General features: G+C 46.2%; 1 protein-coding gene across 5 annotated transcripts in view; it reads left to right on the top strand.

Annotated features, from left to right (window-relative positions):
* The window catches only part of FNDC1 (fibronectin type III domain containing 1), an 86,845-nt gene extending 67,713 nt beyond the window's left edge, over positions 1 to 19,132 (top strand). For all 5 annotated transcript variants that reach the window (XM_079146761.1, XM_079146759.1, XM_079146758.1 and 2 more), the window contains 7 exons: positions 1,125 to 1,355; positions 5,589 to 5,697; positions 11,239 to 11,318; positions 14,115 to 14,144; positions 14,865 to 15,026; positions 16,308 to 16,430; positions 18,364 to 19,132. In XM_079146761.1, the coding sequence (XP_079002887.1) occupies positions 1,125 to 1,355; positions 5,589 to 5,697; positions 11,239 to 11,318; positions 14,115 to 14,144; positions 14,865 to 15,026; positions 16,308 to 16,430; positions 18,364 to 18,479 (851 nt within the window). In that variant the 3' untranslated portion in view covers positions 18,480 to 19,132. The remainder of the gene's footprint in view (positions 1 to 1,124; positions 1,356 to 5,588; positions 5,698 to 11,238; positions 11,319 to 14,114; positions 14,145 to 14,864; positions 15,027 to 16,307; positions 16,431 to 18,363) is intronic.
* The last annotated feature ends 4,555 nt before the right edge of the window (positions 19,133 to 23,687 follow it).

The raw sequence follows: 23,687 nt of genomic DNA, 5'->3' as shown, positions 1-23,687 counted from the left end.
TGCTGACCGAGTTCACCAAGTGCCGACTTGCCCGCAGTTGCATGGCAAAAGGAGAAGTGCGTTCAGTGCTGGTATCAGCTCTCCCACAGAACTCTTCTAGAGACTGAAAGCCTTACTATTGTCCGGCTGTTTTCTTACGTCTGTGACTCTCTAAGGCTTAGTAGCCTACTCCCTACAACTTCCTGATGAGATCCACAGACAAGCCCGGAAGGCCTAATTTTATACTAGTAGCTGGAAAATGGAGGAGCTAGAAACTGCATTCAGTCCTAACAGGCCCTGAAAACGAGAACCTAGCACTAAGATGCAGTGGGCTCTTTAGAAAGTCCTAGACTCTGTTCCTGGAGAACACTTGAGAGCCCTGCGTGTGTAAAGCCCCAACTTCAATTCCTTGATGTTTCTAACTTCCTGAAGAGTTGGGGAATGATAAGAGGACCTGTGACTGCAGGCAGGGTCTCCCGTTTGGCCCTTACTTGTGGGCTACTGTCTGCATTGGTGGGCCCTGCTGTACCGGCAGGCCTTCCCTGTTGCCGGGCCCAGGGTCTCGGCTGAGATGATATGCACAGGAAGAGCTCAGTGTGTCCATAAGTGGGCATCTCTGTTGTGGCATTGTGGAGAGCCGTTTGGGCTTGGCCTGGTGGTTTTTAAAGCTCTAAAGGAGCAGAGACTCCAGGCTGTGATCTTGACCAGTGGTTATGTGTTGTTTTCTGGCCCCAAGATAGTGGAGGGAATGAACTGTGATGACAGAATGCTGGTTAACTGTGTGGGGGGGGGGGCCTGACTCACGCTTTTCCAAGTGTTTGGGCATAAAAATGGCAGAATGCCCCAGGCTTGTATTACATTGGATTATAGTGTGGGGATCTTTCAAAATCATTTTGAGGTCATCATCATCGATGCGGATGGGGCCACAGAACCTTTTGCACCCTCCAGACTGACAACTATAAACATATGGATTCATTAAAGAGAGCGAGGGATGTGCTTTTGAGTTTGGCTTCAGGACTGAGGGCTTGGAAGCCTCCGTCTGGCAGGGAGAGACTGAGTCGGGTCTGACACCATGGAGCAGACACTATTGCTGCCTCCAGAAAAAGCCTTCAGCAGCCCCACTGCGTTTCTCTGCTCTTTTCCAGCTCCTTACGTGACGTACCTGAATAAAGATCCATCAGCCCCATGCTCGCTGACTGACGCTCTGGATCATTTCCAAGTGGAGAGCCTGGATGAGATCATTCCAAATGACCTGAGGAAGAGTGACCTACCTCCTCAGCACGAACCCCGCAACATCACCGTGGTCGCCATGGAAGGCTGCCACTCTTTTGTCATTGTGGACTGGGACAAAGCCACGCCAGGAGATGTGGTAACAGGTGTGTCCTAGGCAGATGCTTGGGGGGTCCACTGATTTATAGGTGGGACATATAGACAGTAAGGGGTGCACAGAGGAATGGACAGATGCACAGATAGCTGGTTTGGATGGAGAATACAGATGTTTTCTTTCAAAGAAATGGAGGCCACGAAGGAAATCTCATGGGGTGATGCACAGGGCACTGGGTGGAAGTCAGAAGTTCTGAATCTTAGTTCTAGATTGGTATACCTGACCTCGAGCTAACTGCTTTATCTTCTCGGGCCTTGGTTTCCTCACATACAAAGCATTATGTTTCTAACACTCTGTAATCCTGCAAATGGCCAGCAAGCCACTTGTGAGACCACATCTTCCACACGGATGATAAAGACACTTCTACTAAATTGCAGCTCTGCCTCTCACCCTCTTTCCATGCCTTCTGGCTGCTTCCAAATCAGTTGGGGTGATTCCCAGTTCCTTCTGTGGGTAGGTTCTGAAGGCCTTTGAGATGTTCGTGAGTTCTGTCAAGAATATGCTTGAGGATACATCTTTTGAAATTAGTTCTTACAAATATAGAATTGATATTTTCTTTAAATATTCTCCTCCTTTGCAAATGATTCCTTCTAGGCCTGTGAGCTCAGAAGAGGAAGGCACAGGTATGCTGCTGTGTCTGTGTCTTGGACTGGCGGGGGTGGTGCCAGAAGTTGAAGTTTGACATCTGTCACTATTAGGCTAGTGTCCTTCATGAAATTCTAATTTCGAGTGCTTTTTCTGTATTTCATCAGTGTTATCTTTGAAATGAGAAAAAATGTCCAAGAATACCCAAAGAGCAATTTCTCTTATGGGGTTTGCACAAGAGCCCAAAAGCCAGAGTAAGGGACACAGGAGATCATGCTCCTGAATATTCTGCCAGGTGTAGCTGAAGGGTTGAGGGGTGAGGGGAGGGTGTGAGGTTAAGGAGTTTGAGTCTTTGCTGTAACTCAAAGTGCTGCTCACCCCAGGGTGTGGTGAGCCCATTTTCTGTGAAGTGTAGCCTTTTCCTAGCAGAAAGCAGATAGATCAATGGGAGGAAGAAAGCTTATAATCAAACAGCCAGACAATTCTTTTATTAATTGAATATGGCTTTATGAATGACAATTTTGAAAAACAAGCAAGTAAACATACAGAAAAGATCCATGAAAATCTTATTTTAAGCAATTTAGCTTTTGATCCCTTGCGAAACGGCCATCACTTAACGTAAACATCAGTGTGCTCTGAACCACTTGTTTCTGAGAGTCATTGGCTGCAGGATGAGAGTACCGGCCACATCAAAGGTGCCTCAAGGGCTCTTGTGGTGAAGAAAGAGGCCTCAGGGAATTTGCAGCAAATTCTCTGGGACTTGATGCAGACTGGATTCCTGAACTGTCCCATAGGGACCCAGCCACTGTGACCAATCTCCTGTTGCCTTTGGCAGAAGTCACCATCATGCATTCCACCCTCTCTAAAGCTCCCGAGAGTCTTCACATCCCTCACATAACCTACACCTACCACAAAAAGATGCCTGGGGGCCCCAGTTCTGATTGTTCATGACGTCAGCATAAGTGACAGAGTGGAGATGCTGTGGGGATCCGGGCACGCCCAGTGTAGACTTGTGACAGCTCCTGTCAGGCTGAGCTCACAGAGAAGTTTGGTGCCCGGCATCCCTGAAGTATGGGGGGACAGCAGCGACCCAAGAGGCTCACAGAGAACAGGAGCCCAGCATCAGTAAGTGAGCCAAGCCCCGCCTCTTCTACCTGCAGAAGCCAATCAGATGCGTAGATATGGCCCCAAAGTACAGAAAGCATCCCATTACTGGGACCTGCTGCAGGGCTTCTGGACTCTGGTGGGGACGTGGGTTAAGAGTATAGTGCCAGTTTTCACTTGCCACTCTTTCTTTCATAAGTAGCAGAGTCACTGTGTAATGAGGTGGCGTCTAAACAACAGGAAGTCCCCAAGAGTAAACATGCCACTACCAATGGCTTCCCCAGGTCCCTCCCCAGGAGCTGCTCTATTAGGAGTGATTCCATGGCGATGACCTCAGTTTTTCAGGACATGCTCATCAAACTTCTGCAACTGGTTTAGTCTAGAACAACAGAGAAATCAGGAGGTTTACTGTGCTCAGCAAATACATTAGCAAAACCCTGAAGTCTCAAAACACAGACATGAAGACCAGAAGGGACCAGCACCCCATAGGAAAAGCATGTGTCTCTGATAGAAACCAGAGATGAAGGGTAGGGGTCAGAGCTCTGCTGACCCCTATCAAGCCCAGTTTCTAAGGCATGCATGTGACTCTGGATCCACCCCTGGGCAAAGACCCCTCCAAGCCCATGTGGCTTGACTTCACTGTCGTCAGAGGAAGAGGGTGTACGCTGGAGAGAGAAACAAATGGTTGTTAGTTGACCTTCAGCACTATCACAAAATACCTGAGATAATTAACTTATAAAGAGAAAAGTCTTGGTTCATGGTTTTGGTGTGTCCAGTTCAAGATTAAGTGGATGACTGCTTTGGGCCTCTGCTGGGGCACTGAATGGCAGCGTCAAGGAGTGCTGCACAGGACACACTGCTCACCCATGACCACAGAGAGAGAAAGGGGAGGGGGCCGGCCCCTTTGAGGGACACCCCAGTGACCTGAGAGCCTCCCCCCACCCCAGGATCCACCTCACAAAGTTCCACCCCTCCCACCAACACCACCTGGAGACCCAGGTTTCTACACAGGGACCTTTGGGGAATACTAATCCAAACAATGGGGTAGTTAAAAAAAATTCAACATATTTGTCGAAGAACAATAACAACAAGGACAACAATAAAAAGACTCCTCCAGGGAACAGTGTGGGAAGAGCCTCAGAGTCCTGGGGCTTCTGGTCCCAGCTTAGCTGTTGGTTAACTGTGTGATGCTAATAGTGACCACAGGTTGCTGAATGAAATAAGGTTTACCTCTTAGATGCGTTTGACGCCATCGGTCTTTGCTCCGTGTTGACTTTTGTGGCCCAATTCATGTCCTCTGTGGTAGGTCAGCTCTCCTCACCTTCTTGAAGTGCCATGGACGGCTCCTTCACAGCACTAACCACGGCTGTGAAATTGTCTGTCTGTGCAGCCTGCGGCTTTTTGTGTTCTTGGAAACCATGTATTTCCAGATGTTAGTGTAATGGCTGAAAAATAGCAGTCGCACAGCCTTTGTTGAATGAACGAACGTACGGGGTGCCTGCAAGGCGTGTGACCTATTTCTAGGACTCAGTTTCCTCAGGTGTCAAAGTGGAGTGAGAAACACAAAGATCATGAGAACTCATCGAAACAAAGCTTCGTGGAGACTGTGTAGCGTGGCTGAAGTGCAGAAAGGGCTTGAAGGGCTGTTCTTCCTTCACACTAACCCGTCAGCAAGGACGCACTGAGCTTTGGTACCATGTCCCTTTGTCCCCTGGAAGGCTGGACGGTGGCAGGGCGGAGGGCCCACGTACCGAGGCTGTCATTACCAGGGTGGATGGCAGAGAAAAGAGCTACCTGACTGCTGTGGTCAGACGTCCGGGTCTTGGGCAGGCACAGAACAATCCCGGAAACCAGAGGCGAGGCTTCACCAAGTGGGCTGGCGCACGGCGGGTCCAGGTCTCTCAGCCACACACCCACGTTCAGCACTCGTCGCCTGCGTTCCTCATTTCACGCGAAGCACAGCTGTTTTCGTCTCCACCAGGACATTTTTAAATGCGTGTGTGGGGTACTTACTTATTTTGTGGTTGTGGGACTGAACCTGGGGCCTCCCACAGGGTAGGCAAGTGCTCTACCACTGAGTTACACCCCTGGTGCCCCCCACTTTCTTTAAATTTTATTTTGGACAGGGTTTTGCTGCATGGCTGAGGCTGGCCACACTCTTGCGATCCTCCGACCTCAGCCTCCTGAGCAGCTGGGATGACAGGTGTGACCACTGCGTCTGGTTGAACTCACTGCTTTTCGTCCTGTTTCTTTCTTCTCTGTGCAGTCAAAACCAGATACGTTTAGTTGGAGAAGCCGAGGAGGGCCAGGCCCTCAGAGAAGGCAGAGAAGTAGGGAGTCGGCAAGGCGCAGGAAGGCCTTTGTTTTGCTGTCCTCGGCTGGGTTCACCAGAAGGTGTCATGCTGTGTCCCAGGCTGACGTCAGCGTGGCTTGCTGTCCTTCTTGAAGCTCCCCACAGAGCTGCATCGCTCCTCCCTGATGCACCCCTAGTGTGACTGAGTTCCCCCGTGCTCACTGGGCTCTTCCCTGTTCCCAGGGTACTTGGTCTACAGTGCATCCTATGAAGACTTCATCAGGAACAAGTGGTCCACTCAGGCTTCATCTGTGACACATTTGCCCATTGAGAACCTGAAGCCAAACACCAGGTATGATGTGTCAGCCACATAGAAGCAAAAAGGAGGTTTGTGCACAGGGTCACAGATATCCTGTGGTTGAAAGTAGAAAAGGAAAAGGTTAATCATGATGTTTTTATGATTTTATTGAATTCTCCGTTTAGTTCTCACTGAATGTCAATGAATGCTTCCCAGTGTGCCGTGTCTTTTCTCAGGAGAAGTTACTGCATGCATTGTAATTGTTAGATTATTGTGTTTGTATTTTGTTTCCTATTTTCCTAAACACCATCAGCCATTAGGGAAAGTTTGTTCCGTGTGTTGAAAGGGAATTCAGTTTTATTCAACATGGCGGCCGTAGGCATACAACCCTCATCTGACAGAAGTGGAGCAATTGCTAAATGCTGTGGTTAACTGGTGCTCAAACTCTAAGATGTAGAAGTCTAGACCATTCTAGGAAGAAGCACTTATGTGAATAAAGGTTACAAGCACCTCTTCACTGAACTGGGTGAGGGCTGGAGTGTCAGAGCACCATTCTGAAAGTCAGTTTACAGCACTGAGAGAAACGGGCAAAGCGGATGACCAGCGGTACAAGGAGATTGGATGACTATTCATTCCCCGCTTATACCGCCTGGTTTTGGTGGTAAACATCAACAGAAAGCTTCTCTGGTGGGTGCACATGGGTGAAGCAGCAAGCACGTGCTGGTCAAGGGATGATGTGCTGGTAAACTGGCTATCTGGGGAAAAATTTCCCTGGTTTATGCATCTTCCAATTTCTGTGGTGTAAATGCTCTTATGCCACGGCCAACTTCAAGGCAGGGGCCAGGGTGAGAGGAGGCTGCAGACAGTGCAGGGCTCCCCAACTACCTCTGAGGGAACCTTCAGAATTCCTGAATAGTTAAGGATGAGTTTCCACAGCCGGTACAAATGTCTACAGCACAGCACTGAAGTATGAGGTCAGTGGGCTTGCTTAACAAAGAATTCGCAGTGGCATGAGGGTGGGCCTGGCCTCCCTTGTGTCTGCACAGACAGAGAAGCTGGAACAAAGGACTCTCATTACACAGACTTGTGCTGCAGAGGCTAGAAGCTGGACAGTAGCCACGGGCACCAAGAGGCTGAACTAGCAGCGAACTGTGCTCAGGACATTTTAATGTGCCTTTTGGGTTCAGTTGGGCTGAGCTTTCACAAACCATTATGCATTTCAGGGTTTGGCGAGTGAAAAGTAGTAAAACAGAAAACTGAAAAATCATTTTCTTTAACTTTCCCTGATAGTAATGAGAAATTGATTAACTAGAGAAAACAAAAACAACAGAACTAGAGACAACGGGGTGAATGTCTTTTTATGGTGTGCAGAGTGACAGTGCTTTGGCAGCATGGCCACCAATGAGAAAGCTGAAAGAGGCCTTCCAGAGGTCCTGCTGCAGGGCCGCTTGCCACGGACCTGGAACCCCCATCTCCTGACCCCACTCCTCAAGTCCAGCACTGTTCCCACAACTTTGCTGCCATATTGAAGACACTTTTTTAATAATGTCAGAAGGCGGTTATGTGACCTGGTGGCTTATTTGTACCTTCAACAAGCATTTGTCCCAGAATTCATTCAACAAGCTCTTCCTGTGAGTTTGCTTTGGGCCAGACCACCACCTTAGGAGGGCAGGAGCTTGGGTCAGGGGTAGGATGCTCATGAGTCTCAAGGAGCTTCCAGTGTGGCCGGGGAGACTGAGTATTTTAAACAATAAGCATTTGTCTCAGAATGCAGTCAGGTGAGTTGAGAAGGCAGTCAGGTAAGCTTCCCTGCAGATGGTAGGTCTAGACAATAGGAAGCAGTTAAACTGGAGCAAGAGTGTGTGGGGCGAGGGAAATGTCTTAGGCAGGAGGAAGACCCAAGGCAAGGAGTGGTCTAGGGAGAAGAGGAGGCTCAGAAGAAGGCAGGGACAGGGGCGAGAGGAGGCTGCAGACAGTGCAGGGCTCCCCACCTGGCACCTGAGGACAGATTCAGCCCCGCCTCTCTGCCTCCACCCCAGGATGCGGCCATTTGCTCTTGGGTAGAGGGTGCCAGCTGAGGCAGCAGGCTGGCTTCTCCTCGACTTCTCAGAGCCTTCTGAACAGCAGCTACTCTCTGCAGCCAGGACAGGTGATGCGGCGTGAGCACACTCCTGTGTCCCGCATTCCCCAAGCTGTGGCTCCAGAAAGTCATCTGTGGTCCAGGTGTGCATCATCCTACTGAGGGGACGTCATCCCTGTCCTCAGGGAAAACCCGCCTACGAGTCACCATGGGAGAGACAGAAAGTTACTCCACTCAAAAGAGGAGCCAGAATTGCACATATGAGGGTCTGTTAGTCAGGTGTCCATTGTTGACCTAAATGTCTGAGAAAAACAGCTTAAAGGAGAAAAGACTTATCTTGGCTCACAGTTTCAGAGGCTAGAATCCACGGGCAAGGGTTCCATTGCTTTGGGCAGAGCAAGGCAGCTGAAGGGTGTTTGGAAGAAGCAGCTCAGTCAGGACAGCGGGAAGCAGAGGGAGAAGAAGGAAGGGCAGAGGACAAGACACACCCTTCCAGGGGCACCCATGACCTGCTTCTTCCACTGGGCCTGACCTGTGGTTTCCATCTCCCAATAGGTCATAAATCATCCACCCATCCTTGAGTGGATCACTGTATTGATGATGTCAGACCCTTGTGCTCCAGCGACTTACCAGAAACCCCACTCTGAACTTGCTGCACTGGGGACCAAACATTCAATACACGAGTCTTTGGGGGACCTCCCAGATTCAGACCATGACAGAGGGAAAACGTTTGATCTCTGTCTTTCTGTGTCTAGCTTACTTTGCTTAACATGATCTCCAGTTCCATCCATTTTCCTGCAAATGGCATGATTTCACTCTTCCTGGCTCACTAATGCTCCATGGCACACATATACCACATGTTCTCTGCCCACTCATCTGTGGATGGGCACTGAGACTGATTCCACAACGCGTCTACTGTGAATTATGCCAAGGTAAACCTGGCTGTGCAGGTGTCTCTAGAGTATGCTTCCTTTAATTCCTTTGGCTATTTACCCAGGCATGGTACAGCTGGACCGCGTGCTGTAGGTCTGTCCTTAGTTTCTTGGGGAACCTTCCTACTGATTTCCACAGTGGCTGCATTGCTTTGCATCCCCCACCAAAGGTATATAAGTGTTCCTTTCCCCAGAATCTTCACCAGCATTTATTGTGCTTTGTCTTCTTGAAGTTGGCTGTTCTGACTGGCTCTTAGAGAAGGGAGAGAGCAGTGAAGGGAGGACGACGGGGTGAACATTATCAAAGCATATTATTTGCATGTACAAATATGCCACAATGAAGCCCATTAGTCTCTATAATTAAAATGCAACGATGATAATAGAAGCCAGAGCCTCACCATCAGCCTTTGTTGTTTACCAACTAGGTCTTGTTTTTGACTTGAAGTGACCACAGCCTACCCTATTCACGACACTGAGCCCTGATTACTCTTTGGAGGCTGCATGTTTTAAATCCCTTCTTACAGGACAAAGATCCGTCACCAGTGGGGCTATTCAGAAGAGAGGTGCCGAAAGCTTATATAAGAAGGCGAGGCTTCAGCTGCTTTTGTTTTTTGGATGAGGCAGAGACTATTATTTGGAGTATGAAATAAATATTTTAGTTGGTAGAAAAAGTTTAATGTGGTTTTCAAAAATGGGAACTTGACTTTTTCCCCTAATTTCTTGTTGTTTTCCAGCTCAACATGTTCACTCAATTTACTTTGACACAGTAGGTGAAGTTCATATAGAAGTAGGTCTTTGGACTTGGCACAAGAAGGCTTTCTGGGGGACTAGAATCTTGTGTCGACAGGGAAAGGGGACTTGGAGACTCTTGAGTTTCTGTGGTAAAGCGAAATTGATGTCTACAAGCGATAGTCCCCTAGCCTGTTGGCTGTTCCTCCAGCTGCAAGAAGGAGCTTGGGACAGGGTATTAGGAAGGATCCAGAAAGGGCCTATGGAGTTATTCAGCAGAAATGCTCCTCAGAGCTGGTGAACATCTCTTTCCCTGTGTTTTAATTCCTTTCTTTAAAGAAAAAAGAATATGTGAAATTTGCCCCAGCTCATTGATGTATGCCAAGCCTGCTGCTTGAGCTGCCTGCAGGGTTCTGCCTTAAATCTCTCCGTGACTGCTGGAGAGGAGCATGCATGATGGGAGACACACTGCGGGCGAATGGAGATTTGGAAAAGCATATGTTCTTAATTGTGCATATCGTTTTTAGAGAATTGAAATTTAGAAATGAATACGCCTAAATGAGTTGTGAATGACTTAAGGAGACTAATTTTACCCAATGGCTTTTCTCTGCTGGTTAGTCAAACCCACAGGAAAATATGCACTGTGTACTGTGAGGTCAGGGACTGCTCTAAGTCTCTGCTGTCCCACCACACAGCAGGCTTGCTGCCAGGGCAGCAGCGGGCATGACGGGCACAATGCCCAGCCCTGACTGTAAACGATTTACCTTTCAAAACTTGGGTGCATTTTAATTAGTACATGTACTTTGTGTGCCTGACAATCAGATAAAGAATTTCAGGACACTTCAGTGTGACCTTCTTGCTGGTCAAGTCAGAGGAAAAGACTCTCTAAGGTGCAGATAGCCACCCCTCAAAGGGATGTTTTATCCCTCTTTTCACCTCTAAGTGACAGCGAGTTAGGAGAGCTGGAACGATACCTGGAATTCCAGAAGTGAGGAAGTCGCAAACATCAAGGACAGTGGGTCCCGACCCTGGGGCTTGTCTCTAGGACTTCTCCAACCACCCATCTGTTAAGCCTCTAAGAGGGCCAAGTCAGATGCTTGGAGCCTCAGTCTCCTCTAGATAAACTAGATGACAATTAGTGCATATTCCAAACGGAGCTTAACCCTGCAGCGAAGCCTCTCTGGTCCTTTCCCCATTCCTTTCCTGGACTTGCTTCTCTTTCCTTGAGGTGCAGAACTCACAACTGGGTGACTCTAGTGCCATCCGTTCCTGGCTCCAGAGCCGACCACAGCTCTTCTCACGTGCCCCAGGCATCCTTGTCTTGTTAGTTCTGTTGAAGAGGCCAACCTCCGGCCCAGTTCACCCTCTCTGCCAATCGCAAGTTGCCTCATTGTTGGATCCGACACCCGTTTTTCTACACTCGCTCCAGTGATGAAATGAGGCTAGTATTGGAATTCCACTCTGTATGTTTTGTTGCTCCAGCTTCTCCCTCTCAAGCCATCTGGGCTCAGACTGGGACCTGAGCCTTACGCTGGACGAGAGTGGGTCTCGTCAGGGAGGAACTGGGAGCCCACCCAGAGCAGAGGCCTGTGGCTCCAGCAAGTGCGCACGCTCTGAGCGAACCTTTTGCCCCATTCTGTTCTAATTAGCCTTGTGTTTACACCAACTGCAGGATCTCAAAAAGCTCCTGAACATAGAAAGCTCAGGGAAACGAGACAAAGATCACAATCGATGTGGACATTTGTAAAGATGGGACTTCAAGCCTGCCAGAGAGGAGGAGCTCAATAGCTTAGAATCTGCCTCATTGCCTAGAAGTCAATTTCTCTTTCAAAAGATGTTTTCTTCCAATTTCAGGTATTACTTTAAAGTTCAAGCCAAAAATCCTCATGGCTATGGACCCATCAGCCCTTCGGTTTCTTTTGTTACAGAATCAGGTATGGGCAACTTCACATTCTTGTTTCATTTCTCTTGAAAATGAAATAAAAAAATCTCAAACAATGATGACAATAGAGTCCATTAGATGAGTTCATACTGGATTTCTCTTTGTAAAGTAAACATTATTTTTTTTCTGCTACTTTAAAATTTGGAATGAAACTCAAAGTAGTGTTGACTGGCTCCCTGGGGGGTGGGAGGAAGCACAAAAGTCAATTTCCAGTGAAAAGGGGAAAAAAATCTAGTTTTCAAACAGGTGGGGAAGATAAGTTTGAATCCATATGTACAAAATTTAGTTTCAGAATTTAATGTGTGCATGTGTGTGTGCATGTGTGTGTGTGAGAGAGAGAGAGAGAAAGAGAGAGAGAGAGAGAGAGAGAGAGAGAGAGAGAGAGAGAGAGAGAATAGCTGAGGAGTATCCATGCTAGTTGGTCTGAGGGGCAGTTGCTTCTCCGGTTATTCAATACCCTAAGATCCAGGATCCCCTGTAAGATCTAAGATGTCTGTTCTTAATATTAAGAGTTAATTAAGGTATAATTAAGGTATTTTTCTGCCTTATAACAATATCACTCAGAGTGTGTCCTTGCACTTCAGGATGCTGGTGAGCAAGGTTCTCAGGCCTTTCAATAAATGTTCCTGTGGCTCGTAGTCTGAGGCCACACATGCAGGGCTGGCCCACTGTGACCATTCTTGGGTTAGTGACTTTTCCCATGTGGGAAGCCAAGCTAGAGTTCAGACCAAGCAGGCTGAACCAGCTCTGACCCACATTTTCTACCTGCCATTTGTTTAGATTATTTCCTATACTTTACCTGATTTCAGAAAATTTGTCATTGAATGATCTTAAGTATAATGTTTAAAATCTACTGGATCAAACTGTGTTGAAATAAAGATCTTTTATGAGAATATGCTTTATATTGGAAATGTAGGCAAATGACCTCAAAAGTACTTTCACTTATTTCATATAGGAAATGTGTTTCTCATCAGTAATTAAGTAAAAGCAAGAAAAAAACTTTTCCAGTGGTTAAGTTGATTATGTAGGAATGTATATATGTCCACGCTGCATCTCCTCAAATGAAAGTTAGCCTTTGGGAACTACCAGGATGAAAGCAATCAGGCCGGTCACAGAAACAATTCAAAGCTAAAAAGCTCTCAAGAAGCTGAGGTATTGAAATGCATCTAAAAGAAAGTTACAAACTGGGCATGAAATTTCCAGGAATGCAAAACAAACTTCTGAAAGTCCAGCTCTTTTCTGCCCTCTCTACCCTCCCTAACCTCGAGCCCTAATCTCTGCAGGGAGACCTAGGAAACTCATTTCAGTGAGCTCCTGGGAGACCCTAAGATGTTAGCTTGAACATTTGAGTTATTTGCTCTGGTGGCCTTCAGTTTATTCAGTCAGTTTATTTGGGTCTCTCAGTTTTGTGCTACCCTGTTGAAAGTGGTTGGGTTACAAGGGGAAACTTACCAAGTAAGTGAAGTGTGACATTTGCTGAACATAGTATGCCATGAGATCAGCTATTTGCTGTTGATGTTCCATATAGTTTCCTCTACCTCATCCCAGAGTATTTGACACTTTGCTACCAGACTGTTGAAACTGAGAAACTCAAGAACAGGAGAGCAAAACAAGCCCTTTCCTTTTAAGCCTGGGCGTGTCAATCTATTCAGTGTACAACAGATGATGGCAGAATGAATAGTTTGTACAATGCACAGCACAAGGGAGACTTGGGCTGTGTGCTGACGGTGGAGGCAGGTTCCATGAATGTATACATGTATTATAATCCATAGGCTGTATATGCTAAGAGAGCAACTTACTACATGATAATTTTTTTAAAAAAATTCAACGAATGGTCCATATTTATACAGCTCATGGCATTTTATAAAAATGAAATTTGTCCAAAGCAGAATTCCTTAAAAGGCAAATTTCACATTCTCTTAAATGGAATTATTTGGGCTAAGGCATAGACCAAAAGTCTATGCCTTAAAAAGAGTATTACTGAGGTATAATGGCATACAGTAAGCTGCACACAATAAGGGGTGCTCCTTAATAAGTTCTGAGTTGTATTTATACCCATGAAGACCTCACAACTGTGAGGATGGTGAGCATGTCCATCACTCCCTACAGTTGCCTCCTGCTGGTGGGCCGGGGTCTTGCTTCCCACCCTCTCACACACAGTATGTGCTCCTTTGGCTTCTTTCTTTTACCATTAGTCATTTTGAGATTCATCTGTATCACTGGGTGTACAAGTAGTTCATTCTCTCCTACTACTGATCAGTATCTCATTGTACAGCTGTGCCATGATTCATTTGTTCAGTCCAATTGATTGTTGATGAGCATTGGGGTTATTTCTGTTTTTTTTTTTTTTTTGGCTGTTACAAAGATAGCATAAATATTTATGTACAAATGTTTGTATGGACATGTATTCTAACATCTCTTGGATAAATGCTTGTGAGTGGAATGGATGGACTAGATAGTAGATTTATGTGTCTTTTTTTAAAAGAAAAAATCTGTTTACAAATGTAAAGTTTAGGAGTAATGAATCATTTTGTAACATCCAAATATCAAAACATTATTTTTAGGGACCTACAACTTTTATGTAAATAAAAGGACAGTTAACTAGAAAAGAATATTTCTCAAAAGGGAATGCTTAGAAAATAAAAACTAAAGGAAAACTTTGGCATATGATCAGTAAAGCTAATTTTTTTTCCAGTTTGGTTACCTCTTTCATTTACAGTAAGCATTCCAACATTGGCACAATTGTGAAACATAATAGGAAGTCAATTGTTTCTTTTTCATTCTACAGATAATCCTCTACTTGTGGTGAGGCCACCAGGTAAGTTTTCCTTTCTGAGGAGCTTGACATTGTGGTTATCAAGTTGGATAGGGAACATGAGATGCCTTCATCCCTCACAAATAGAAATGCTGCACCATTTTTGCATTTTCATAATTTTCTGATAACTTCCACTTATCCTCCATCCAGGTCTATGAAAAACATTGACTTGGAAATGTTTTAAATATGCCATAACAGTCAATATCTATGGGAAACCATGATGGGGTAGCCAGTGTCTGTAAAAAGATACTCTATTTAAACCGGCCCTGTGAATGTTGTAGATTGCCAAAAAGATACAACGTACCATGAAGTTTTTCTTTGTTTTTCAAACAAACTAAGAAAGCCCTGTTATTGAAGTTCAAGACAAGCCTATGAGTATCAGGATGGAGTCAATGCTGAGGGACTTGGGGAAGGCTGGTGAGCCCCAAAGGAGCAAATCTGCCCTTACGGCCTAATTTCTTTGAGGCATAAGGCTATCATTAATTTTGAGAATTCCTTATTGAAACAAAAATACCTTAAATAAATATGATCAGGTAAAAGAGCCCCCCAGTTGTACTTTAGTACTTAAAAAGAAGGAAGACAAAAGGGTGCTTATTTGGGAGGTGGGGAAACCTTGCTCAGAGGAGGGACCACCTGGTGTGTAAGTCCAGTTTCCCGACACTTTGTGCAAGAGTAAACACTGTGAGCCCCCAAAACTGAGGGGTTGTGCTTTGTGTTGTCCAGGCGGTGAGCCCATTTGGATCCCATTTGCTTTCAAACACGACCCCGGCTACACGGACTGCCATGGCCGGCAATACGTGAAACGGACTTGGTACAGAAAGTTTGTGGGAGTCGTTCTTTGCAATTCACTGCGGTATAAGATCTATCTCAGCGACAACCTGAAAGGTAGGTCTTTGAGGATAGCGGGCTCCGGCAGGCGACCTTCTCAGGTACTAACTGGACCCAGCAGGTGCCTGGACATGTGCTGGAGGCTGGACCTTGTGACCCACTCTGGCTCCAATACAACCAGGGCTGGAGGCTCTACTCGAGGGTTGCTAGAAAAAGTTTTTAAAAATCTACTACACTTGAGGAAGGAAGCCCAAAATTCAGCTAGAAATTTTAAAGCCAACTTTTTGCTACTAATTTGATAATAATACATGAGTATAAACTAGCCCCTGCCACCACCACCACTTTACAGAGAAAAAATGTAGACGTGGGACTAATTCAACAGTACTATTCATTCTGGGTCAGAATAAAAATTACATTTTTATATTGTAGTATGGATCAAAACAAAGATTGATGTGAAGACCTTGAACTATTAGCACTTCAAAATGCCATTACTTCCCAGCTGGCTTTGGCTCACCTGCCTACATCAGCCTGTTTTTTAAAAAACTCATACTTTTATACACAGACACACACACACACACACACACACACACACACACACATTAAATATTTATATTAGACTTTACTTCAGCTGGTGTATATTTTGTCACTGGCCAGTTTTTTGATTTCACTTTTCCTTACTAGCAAGGATTATTTAAAGACAGGGTCAGAACAAAGTCTTGCCCCCCATTTCCTGCTTTGGCAATTTCCAAGTATCCATCTCAAGTGTCCATCTCTTCCCAAAGCTGCACACTCTCTCTGCTCTTTGCTTTCTCTTCCGCCTTTGTCCTCCCCTGCTTCCGGTTTGCTAGGAGAGGTTGGAGTAGCCCAGGGCAGGGAGCCGTCCTGGCCCTACTGTGCTGCGTGCTTCAGCACCAGGGACAGCGCCCCACGCAGCACTGTGCAGCCTCGCCCAGCACGTGGGAACGCAGGTTCTCCTAATCAGACACTTGCCTGCCTTTCATAGTTACTCCATAAGCTATTCTCTACAGCAGTTTTCTTCATTCTTTAAAAAAAAACAAACAAACAAACAAAAAAAAAACTAAGGCATAACATATCTATCATTCATATGTTAAACTCTAGATTGCTCATAGTTTCTCCTGCTGGACGTTGTTAAGTATTCAGCATGTGATCTTGTTGAATCTTTACGAACTTCCTGAGGTGGGTGCCATGATCCCCATTTTCAGACACGACAAGTACAGAACACACAATTTCAATCATGCACTCAGCTGAAGTCCCAGCTCCTTGGCCTGCTGTGGCATTCTTTGACTAGTCCCTGACCTGCTACGTTCCTCTATGCAGATACATTCTACAGCATCGGAGACAGCTGGGGAAGAGGTGAAGACCACTGCCAATTTGTGGATTCGCACCTTGATGGGAGAACAGGGCCTCAGTCCTACGTAGAAGCCCTCCCTGCCATTCAAGGTAACAGGAACCAACGCCTTCTCCCCGGAGGGGGAGGCAGGGTAACAGGAGGAGACTCACTGCAGCCCCACCTTTGGTTGCCATCTGGGGATGGATGGTGGGAGACTTGGGGCCATAGAATGATACTAAGGAACCAAGGAGTCAAAATACTCCTTCCATGCACTGGGTGTGGGGGAGCCTCAGGAGCCGGGAGCACTCAGGGATGCAGAGGCCGCGGGCCTGCTGTCAGGACCTGCTCCGCAACGGCGAGGAATGAACCAGTGAGAAGGCGGCTCGGCGAGCCCACGCTGAACAGATAAGCACAGGCTGTGCCACGTGGCTGTCGTGTGGTCAGGCAAGCTGCTCAGCACAGTCGCTGAATCCAGAGGAGGGCTGCTTCAGGTGTGCAGTAGGGTTCACATGTGGCAGTCTTAACGACTGGCCGGACGTGCAGAGTGGGGGGCCTTCCAGAGGAGGCCGACCCGGGAAAGTACAGAGGAGACAAAGGTAGCCTTGAAAACCCACCAGGACAGGTTTCGGGGCAGCACACCTGACATCGTGGGGTGAGGACGCGTGCAACCTGCAAGGTTAGCAACTGGCGGGATGTGACTCATTCCCTCAGCCCTCCAAGCAAACAGACAACAGAAAACCCAGTGAAGCCCGGCACCTCTCCCCTCATGCCCTCAACTCTTCGTGTTCTGTGGTTTCAGGGCATGAGGAATGCTGAGCTACCGAGTTCCTTATTTTGAAAAAAAAAATTCATGTATGGGTATATGAATTACCATGTTCAAAGTAATAGGTGAAACACAGTAAAATCAACAGAAGAGTAAGATGGGTGTATCAGGGCTCTCTTGCTTAGAGAAAATGACCAGTAGTGTTCATCGGTAGAGATTTATTTTAAGGAATTGGTCCATGTAGTGGTGGAGACTGTCAAGTTCAATATTTGCAGAGTAAGGCAGGCTGTAGGCCCAGGGAGGAACTGGTGTGCGATTCAAGTCTAAAGGCTGGCTGGAGGCAGAGTTCCTCCCACTTTCCAGATGGGGGTAATCAGTCCTTTTTATTAAGACCTTCAATTGATTGGATGAGGTCCACCCACATTACGGAGGTAATCTGTTTTCAGTCTTCTGGATTAAATGTTTGGCTCATCTAAAAAATACTTTCACCGAAATATCTACAGTAACATTGGATTGAATATGTAGCCTAATCCATTTGACCATTACAGTAAACATACAAAGTATATTACAATGCACAGTATTTCAGACTCTTGTGGTGCCCCAGGGTTACAGTATTTCACTGTGTTTTTGTGACCATGGTGATGACATTGGCCCTGGGCACAGGTACTGATTAATCAGTGTCCTCAGTGGCAGAGTGGCAGGTAGTCATTTATTTGGCAAGGTCAAGAATGAAAGCATTTGCTGAGTTTTCCAAAACTTGATGAGGCTGGAGCATCCCTTCTGCTGGCGAGAGATGTGGTCGGAAAGGCGACAGGACTCTTTCCTCTGAGATTTCCTGGAATATCTGAACGTATGCCCAGATTCTAAGAATTAAACCTCGGTGTTTTGAGGTTCTGGCAAGTTGGAAGCTTTAAGCCCAGGGAAGGTGGGAGGGAGTCTGGCTCCTGTTGTTTGCCCAGCCCCGGGCCTACCCTGTCCTGGGTGTGCACTGTTGTCTAAAATTACCTTCTTTTGTGGAGAGGAAGGGAGAGGACACTAACCATCACTCTCTCCTATCTGCGTCCCACACTTGTAGGAACCAGGTTACTCACAGATCATGCTTGGGACAAACCTCAGGCTCTCACGACCCCACACAAATGTGGCTTCAGAGGGAACACATGTCATCTGAACCGTTCAGAGAACTTCTATTGGGAAGGAGAGTGTAAGGATGAGCGTGTTCCCTGTGGCTTCAGTGGGTTTTGACGCATTTTCTTCCCTGTTCTTTCCTGTTGCTTTTCCAGGTTACTATCGCCAGTATCGCCAGGAGCCTGTCAGCTTTGGCCAAATTGGTTTTGGAACCCCTTACTACTACGTGGGCTGGTACGAGTGCGGGGTGTCCATCCCAGGAAAGTGGTGACCACAGGACCATCGCACTGCACGTTCACCTGCTCAGTCCATTGACTAATTCATACCATGGGCTGTGAGCATAAGGGTGGAGAAAGACCATGAGCCAAGTCCATTCGCCCACTTGGGGTCAGGAACGTCACGTGATGGACACTGGACATTGTGGTCATCTTTAATCTGAAACCCAGTTGCACTCCTTGACCTGGCTGGTGAACAGGATTCAGTGTTGCTGACACTTCACTTTGGCACAGGCGTTTGTGTGTCAGAGCAGATCTCAGAGACTCTGAAACCAGCAGCTGATTCAGGCCCTAGGCACAAAATTCCAACCTTCCAGGTCTCCCGGGAACAGCGTGAGCATGCTGCGCTTGCTTCTTAGGACACTTTCTATTTTTCTCATTCTCAACTCCTCCAAAATCAGCTGAATTTAAGCTTCAGGTCTTTTTGTATGCACTAGAACTGAATTACTAAAAATACAGCTAAAGGAAATATATTCTACTTAAGATTTTTTTCTATGGACTTACCCACCTCTAGGCTAAATGCATCAAATCTTATTTGTAAATTCTCAATTTTGATATATATATATATGTATATATGCATATACATATCCACACTCGTCTGCAAGAATATTGATTAAAATGGCCGAATTTGTACGTGTTCACTAGATAAGTGTGTGTGGGACTTTTTGGACAAAGGTGCTGTTTATTAACATCTAGGAGTGAACGGGGCAGGTACTCTGCATAGTGTGACACCAGTAGAGAGAGAGGCATGCTTCCTGTGGATGCTGCTGGGCTCTGGGGACGAGGGGGAGGCAGAGATGCCTCTGTGAACGAGCAGCGCCCTTCATCTCTGCCAACCAGGTGCCTCCCACACCCGGGGGGAAGGTGTCTTTGTTGCCTCTGTTGAGATGCACCTGGCATGTTTCAGACAAATTAAGAGTTTAGGTTCCCAGAGATGATTTAAAGTCTTGTTTTTACAACTGATGTTTCCCTTTCCTTCCTATCTCAGTACCTACTCCTGGAAATAGAAGCCTCTTGCCTCTCTTGGCCGTGGCACGAGAGGGTTTTTTAGACACTTTATTCTCATTCTTTTTAGAACCTTCTGTCCTTCCCACTCACGTGGCCCACCCCGTCCCTCAGGCAGTCCTGTGGAGGGACGGGTTCGTCTTCATGCATCAGGTGTCAGTCACCAGAGAAGCAGTGTGGAGATAGCCATCAGCAGACCCTCTGTCCTGTGGGACTGAGGCCACAGCCAGTGGAAGCCACTGATGGGCTGAGAGCAGCTCCCGGTGCCTGGGATTGATTATCGTTGGTGTCAGCCCTGCACGGAGGTGATTTTGAATTCCCCGTCTGGTGATTTTGAAGGCAAAACTTTTAAAGAAACAAGTGATTTTGCAGGGTCTTTGTGATGGTCTGTGATGTCTGTGTTTTTCTGATTCTACTGACCCTTTAAAACAGCAAATGACAGCAAAGAAAACGCAAGCATCTCACAGCCTGGGAAGGTCCTAGAATTCCATAGGGAAACCGGTCATGTTTACCCACATTTTATTTTGCAAATAGGTGAGACTCTTTAAGTAACTTTGGGGTCTCTGCACGTGAAAGGAGACGGCGTTCAACAAACACGCTTCGTGATGCCAAGCCAAAGATAAGATCTTTAAATGTAATTGAAATTTTCTAATAAGCAAACAATTTGCTCCCTTTATCTGTCCCCACTGTCCCCGGATTTCTCTTTGTTCCCAGCATCCACTAGGCTGCTACTGAGAGCAGGGAAAGATGCCAGAATGAGGCCGGTACTGGGGAGAGCGCCAGAGATCGCACACCTGAAAATCTGTCCTGGGGGCTGGTAATTCATTAGCGTGCCCGAGAGGGAAACCCTGGGCTGTTCCCAAGATTGTGTTGGTTTGGGGACAGGCTTTGGAAGAGGCGAGTATCAGGACTTCACCTGAGACCAAGGCAACTTCTCCCAGGCCATACACACTTCCATATGCCAAAGGGAGTGGTCCTGCCCCTCAAAGGATCTTACGCTGATATTAAAGAAATATAAAGGCTTCACAGACACTCACTCTCACAATGAATTTTGAACCCTGCCTGAAATATTTGAATTGTATTTAATTACAGAAATCTGAATTTTTGTTAAAATAAACATTTGCAGTTTTAGCTGGCAATTACCACAACCCTCTGATGATAGAACTGCTAGCACAAAAACACAATCTGAGCATAGGTAGTGGATTTTGTCTCCAGAGGGACGAACAAATGGAAGTGTACACACACACGTGTGTACATAATGTATGCGTATATAAATGAGGTTATTTCCAGGAGAACTGGTTCACACATTTATGGAGTCTGGGAAATTCCATGACAGGATGTCTGAAAGCTGGAGACCCTGGGACGTGGGTAACATTGCTCAGTTCAAGTGCAAAGGCCTCAGAGCCAAGGAAGCCACTGGTGTGATCTCTCAGGGTGAGGCTGAAGTCCTGGCAACCCAGAGTGCTGCTGGTGGAAGTCCTGGAGCCCAAAGGCCACCACCTCACAGCCTGTGAAGGACAGAGCTGGCCAATTCTAGAGGTCGGAAGCAGAGATGGGTAGAAATTGCAGAAAAAGAAAATATGACTGAATTTGACAAAGAATGTTAGGAGGGTCTGACCATCATTGGAATGGAATTCTGGGGTCTTGGCAGAGAAGATTGTACCCCGGAGAATGAAAACTAATTTGCCTTTCTGTGTGTGTGCGTGCCAAGTGGTGTTAGGGATGGAACCTCCAGGGCTACAGCGGACTGGAGGGTACCTGCCCACACTGAGGGCAGATCTTCCCCACCCAGGCCAGACTCACATGCCAGTGTCCTCTGGAAACACCCTGCATACAAGCCCAGAAGTCATGCTTCACCAGCTCTCCAGGTAATCCTCAGTCCAGTCATATTAACAACTAAAAGTAACCGTCATGGGTGGTACTAGTACCAACGTTCTTCAAGTTAAGCTACAAAATAGATCAAATGAGTCCACGGTGGTTGAATCGGATTTTAGAACCTCACATTTTAGGGAAACCATTGGCAGCAGGATGAGAAGAAGGGGGTATTCAAGAGTTGGAAAGCAAATTTATAACCAGTTAGGATGACTTTGATGGGAAGGTTTACCTGAAGGGACACACGTTCCCCTCCTCACAGCCTGTGAGGAAGGAGAGAGATGGTCAACTCTATGGGTTGGAAGCAGATACGGTTGGGAATTACAGGAAAAGAAAACATGGCTCAATTCAACAAAGAACTTCAGAAGGGTCCAACCATTGGAAAATGATGAGAGATCCATCCCTGAAAAATTTCAAATATAACTGGGAATATCTAACCCTGCCGTTCAGGGTCTCCATCCTCTTTGCACATGACCTATGAACTCAGAATGGTTTCTATATCTTTAAAGTGTAGCAAACAAATCAGCAAAGGAAAGCCAATGATGTGGGTCAGGGGCCATACGGAGTTTGCAAGGCCTAAAATATTTACTATCTGGTCCTTTAAGAAAAAGTTTACATAGCCTTGGACTTGAGTTTTCTAGACGTTTAAAGATGGTTTAAACAAAGTTCTACTTTGAAAACTAGCACAAACTATTTCATATATGTTTGTCCACTTAATAGATGTCCCTTTTCTCTTAAATTATATTTATTTTCTGACCTTCTTCTCCCAGTACCCAAAATCTGAACTGTGCATTTCCCAACTGGATCCTGGGCTCCCAAGCTCTGCACTTGGCAAGCCCTTGGCTTCTGCTGTGGTCTCGGGAAGGGTTACTCTTTAGGTGACTTCATGCATATTTAATATAACCACTTGGTTAAAACACAATTTCCAGTGTTTAGTAGATGAGTTTTGACTTGTACTTTCCTCTTCAACCTATTCAAGACACATATCTGGGTCAGTTCAGGAGGGTGAGGAATTTGAGAACGTGAGGAGGAATGAGGTCAGGGTGGATTTGCCTCCTCAGCATGGAAAATGGTTCATAGTCATCACGGGTAATTACGGATTCTATTGATAGGCTCAGCCCAGGTTTCTGTACCTCCTCTATGTCGTGAGCACCTTAACATCATTTCCATGAGATGCAACTGTTTTACAACTGGAGTTAAGAAGTTTAAGAAGTAGAATGTCTTCTCAACCATCCCATGCTCCAATCCTAGATAATATATTAACACAGAATTCCCTGTCAGGAAGGGTAGGGAAGTGAAGAATCATGAATAGGGTCCAGCCACGGTGTCAGGAGAGCGCAGCTGTGCAGGGGTGCTGCTGCGCCTCCAGGGATGCTCTGGCCTCCTTTGCCCACATAATCCCTTCTCTTGTTCTCCATGTGCATTGCTATTTCCTACTGAGCTGGTCTTTCTCTGGGCACATGGGTCAAGTGGCACCCAGAACCTCATCTACACACAGGGCTGCTGAGCACAATGGTCCACTGTCCCGTGGCCTCAACTGTGTAGCTGCTGCCTGCAAGACCTGGGGACTCACATCTCTCAGCCAAGTGTCTTTGTCTAAGATTCCGACCCAAGGATTTGGGACGAGGCTCTGAGTATCTTTCAGCGTATATCTCCCCAAGGTCCAATCAGCTTTACTGTGGGGCGTGGCTGTTGCTTGGACTAAATTGTCTGTCTAGACCTGTCCTGTGATCAGGAGCTGATGATTGACAACTCTAGGACATATGCAGACCAATGAAAAATGGAATGTTAAGAAGATGAGTCATCTAATTAGGTGACATAATTTACAAATGACTTCACTTAGGGTAAATTGAAGGTTTCATGCTTCTTCAATAAAAGGTTGCAGTCTCTCTAATGTAGTAGCTTTTCTTCTTAAGTTAAAAGAAATTTGAGAAACATTTTTGTATTCATCATGAAATTATGGGGTAGATTCACTCCACCACGCCTATGTTTTCAAAGGAAAATGTATGCCTTCCTTTTATTGTCTGGAATGCTCCTGGAGATAATTCTCTTAGAACAGAAATAACACAATTACATACACAGTTTTTATGAAGCATTCTCCTTTCAAGCCATTTATGAAATAAATAATCAACATTGGAATAAAATCCCTGAAAAGGATACAGTGGATTAGCCAGTGACAGAAACTTCTTGAAAGCACGGGCCAGGAACTGGCCCAGAGTGCTCATAGTTGGGAAGGTGGGGTGTCTGTGGTGTAATGTGGATAAATTTTGCTGGACACACTAAGGTTCCTGGCTATCTCTGGATAAAATCCCAAATCCTTCCCACAG

Source organism: Sciurus vulgaris, assembly GCF_902686455.1.
Source record: "Sciurus vulgaris genome assembly, chromosome: 7".
Taxonomy (NCBI): domain Eukaryota; kingdom Metazoa; phylum Chordata; class Mammalia; order Rodentia; family Sciuridae; genus Sciurus; species Sciurus vulgaris.
The sequence above is the reverse complement of the archived record's forward strand: the minus strand, read 5'-3'. Positions and strand labels throughout refer to the sequence as shown.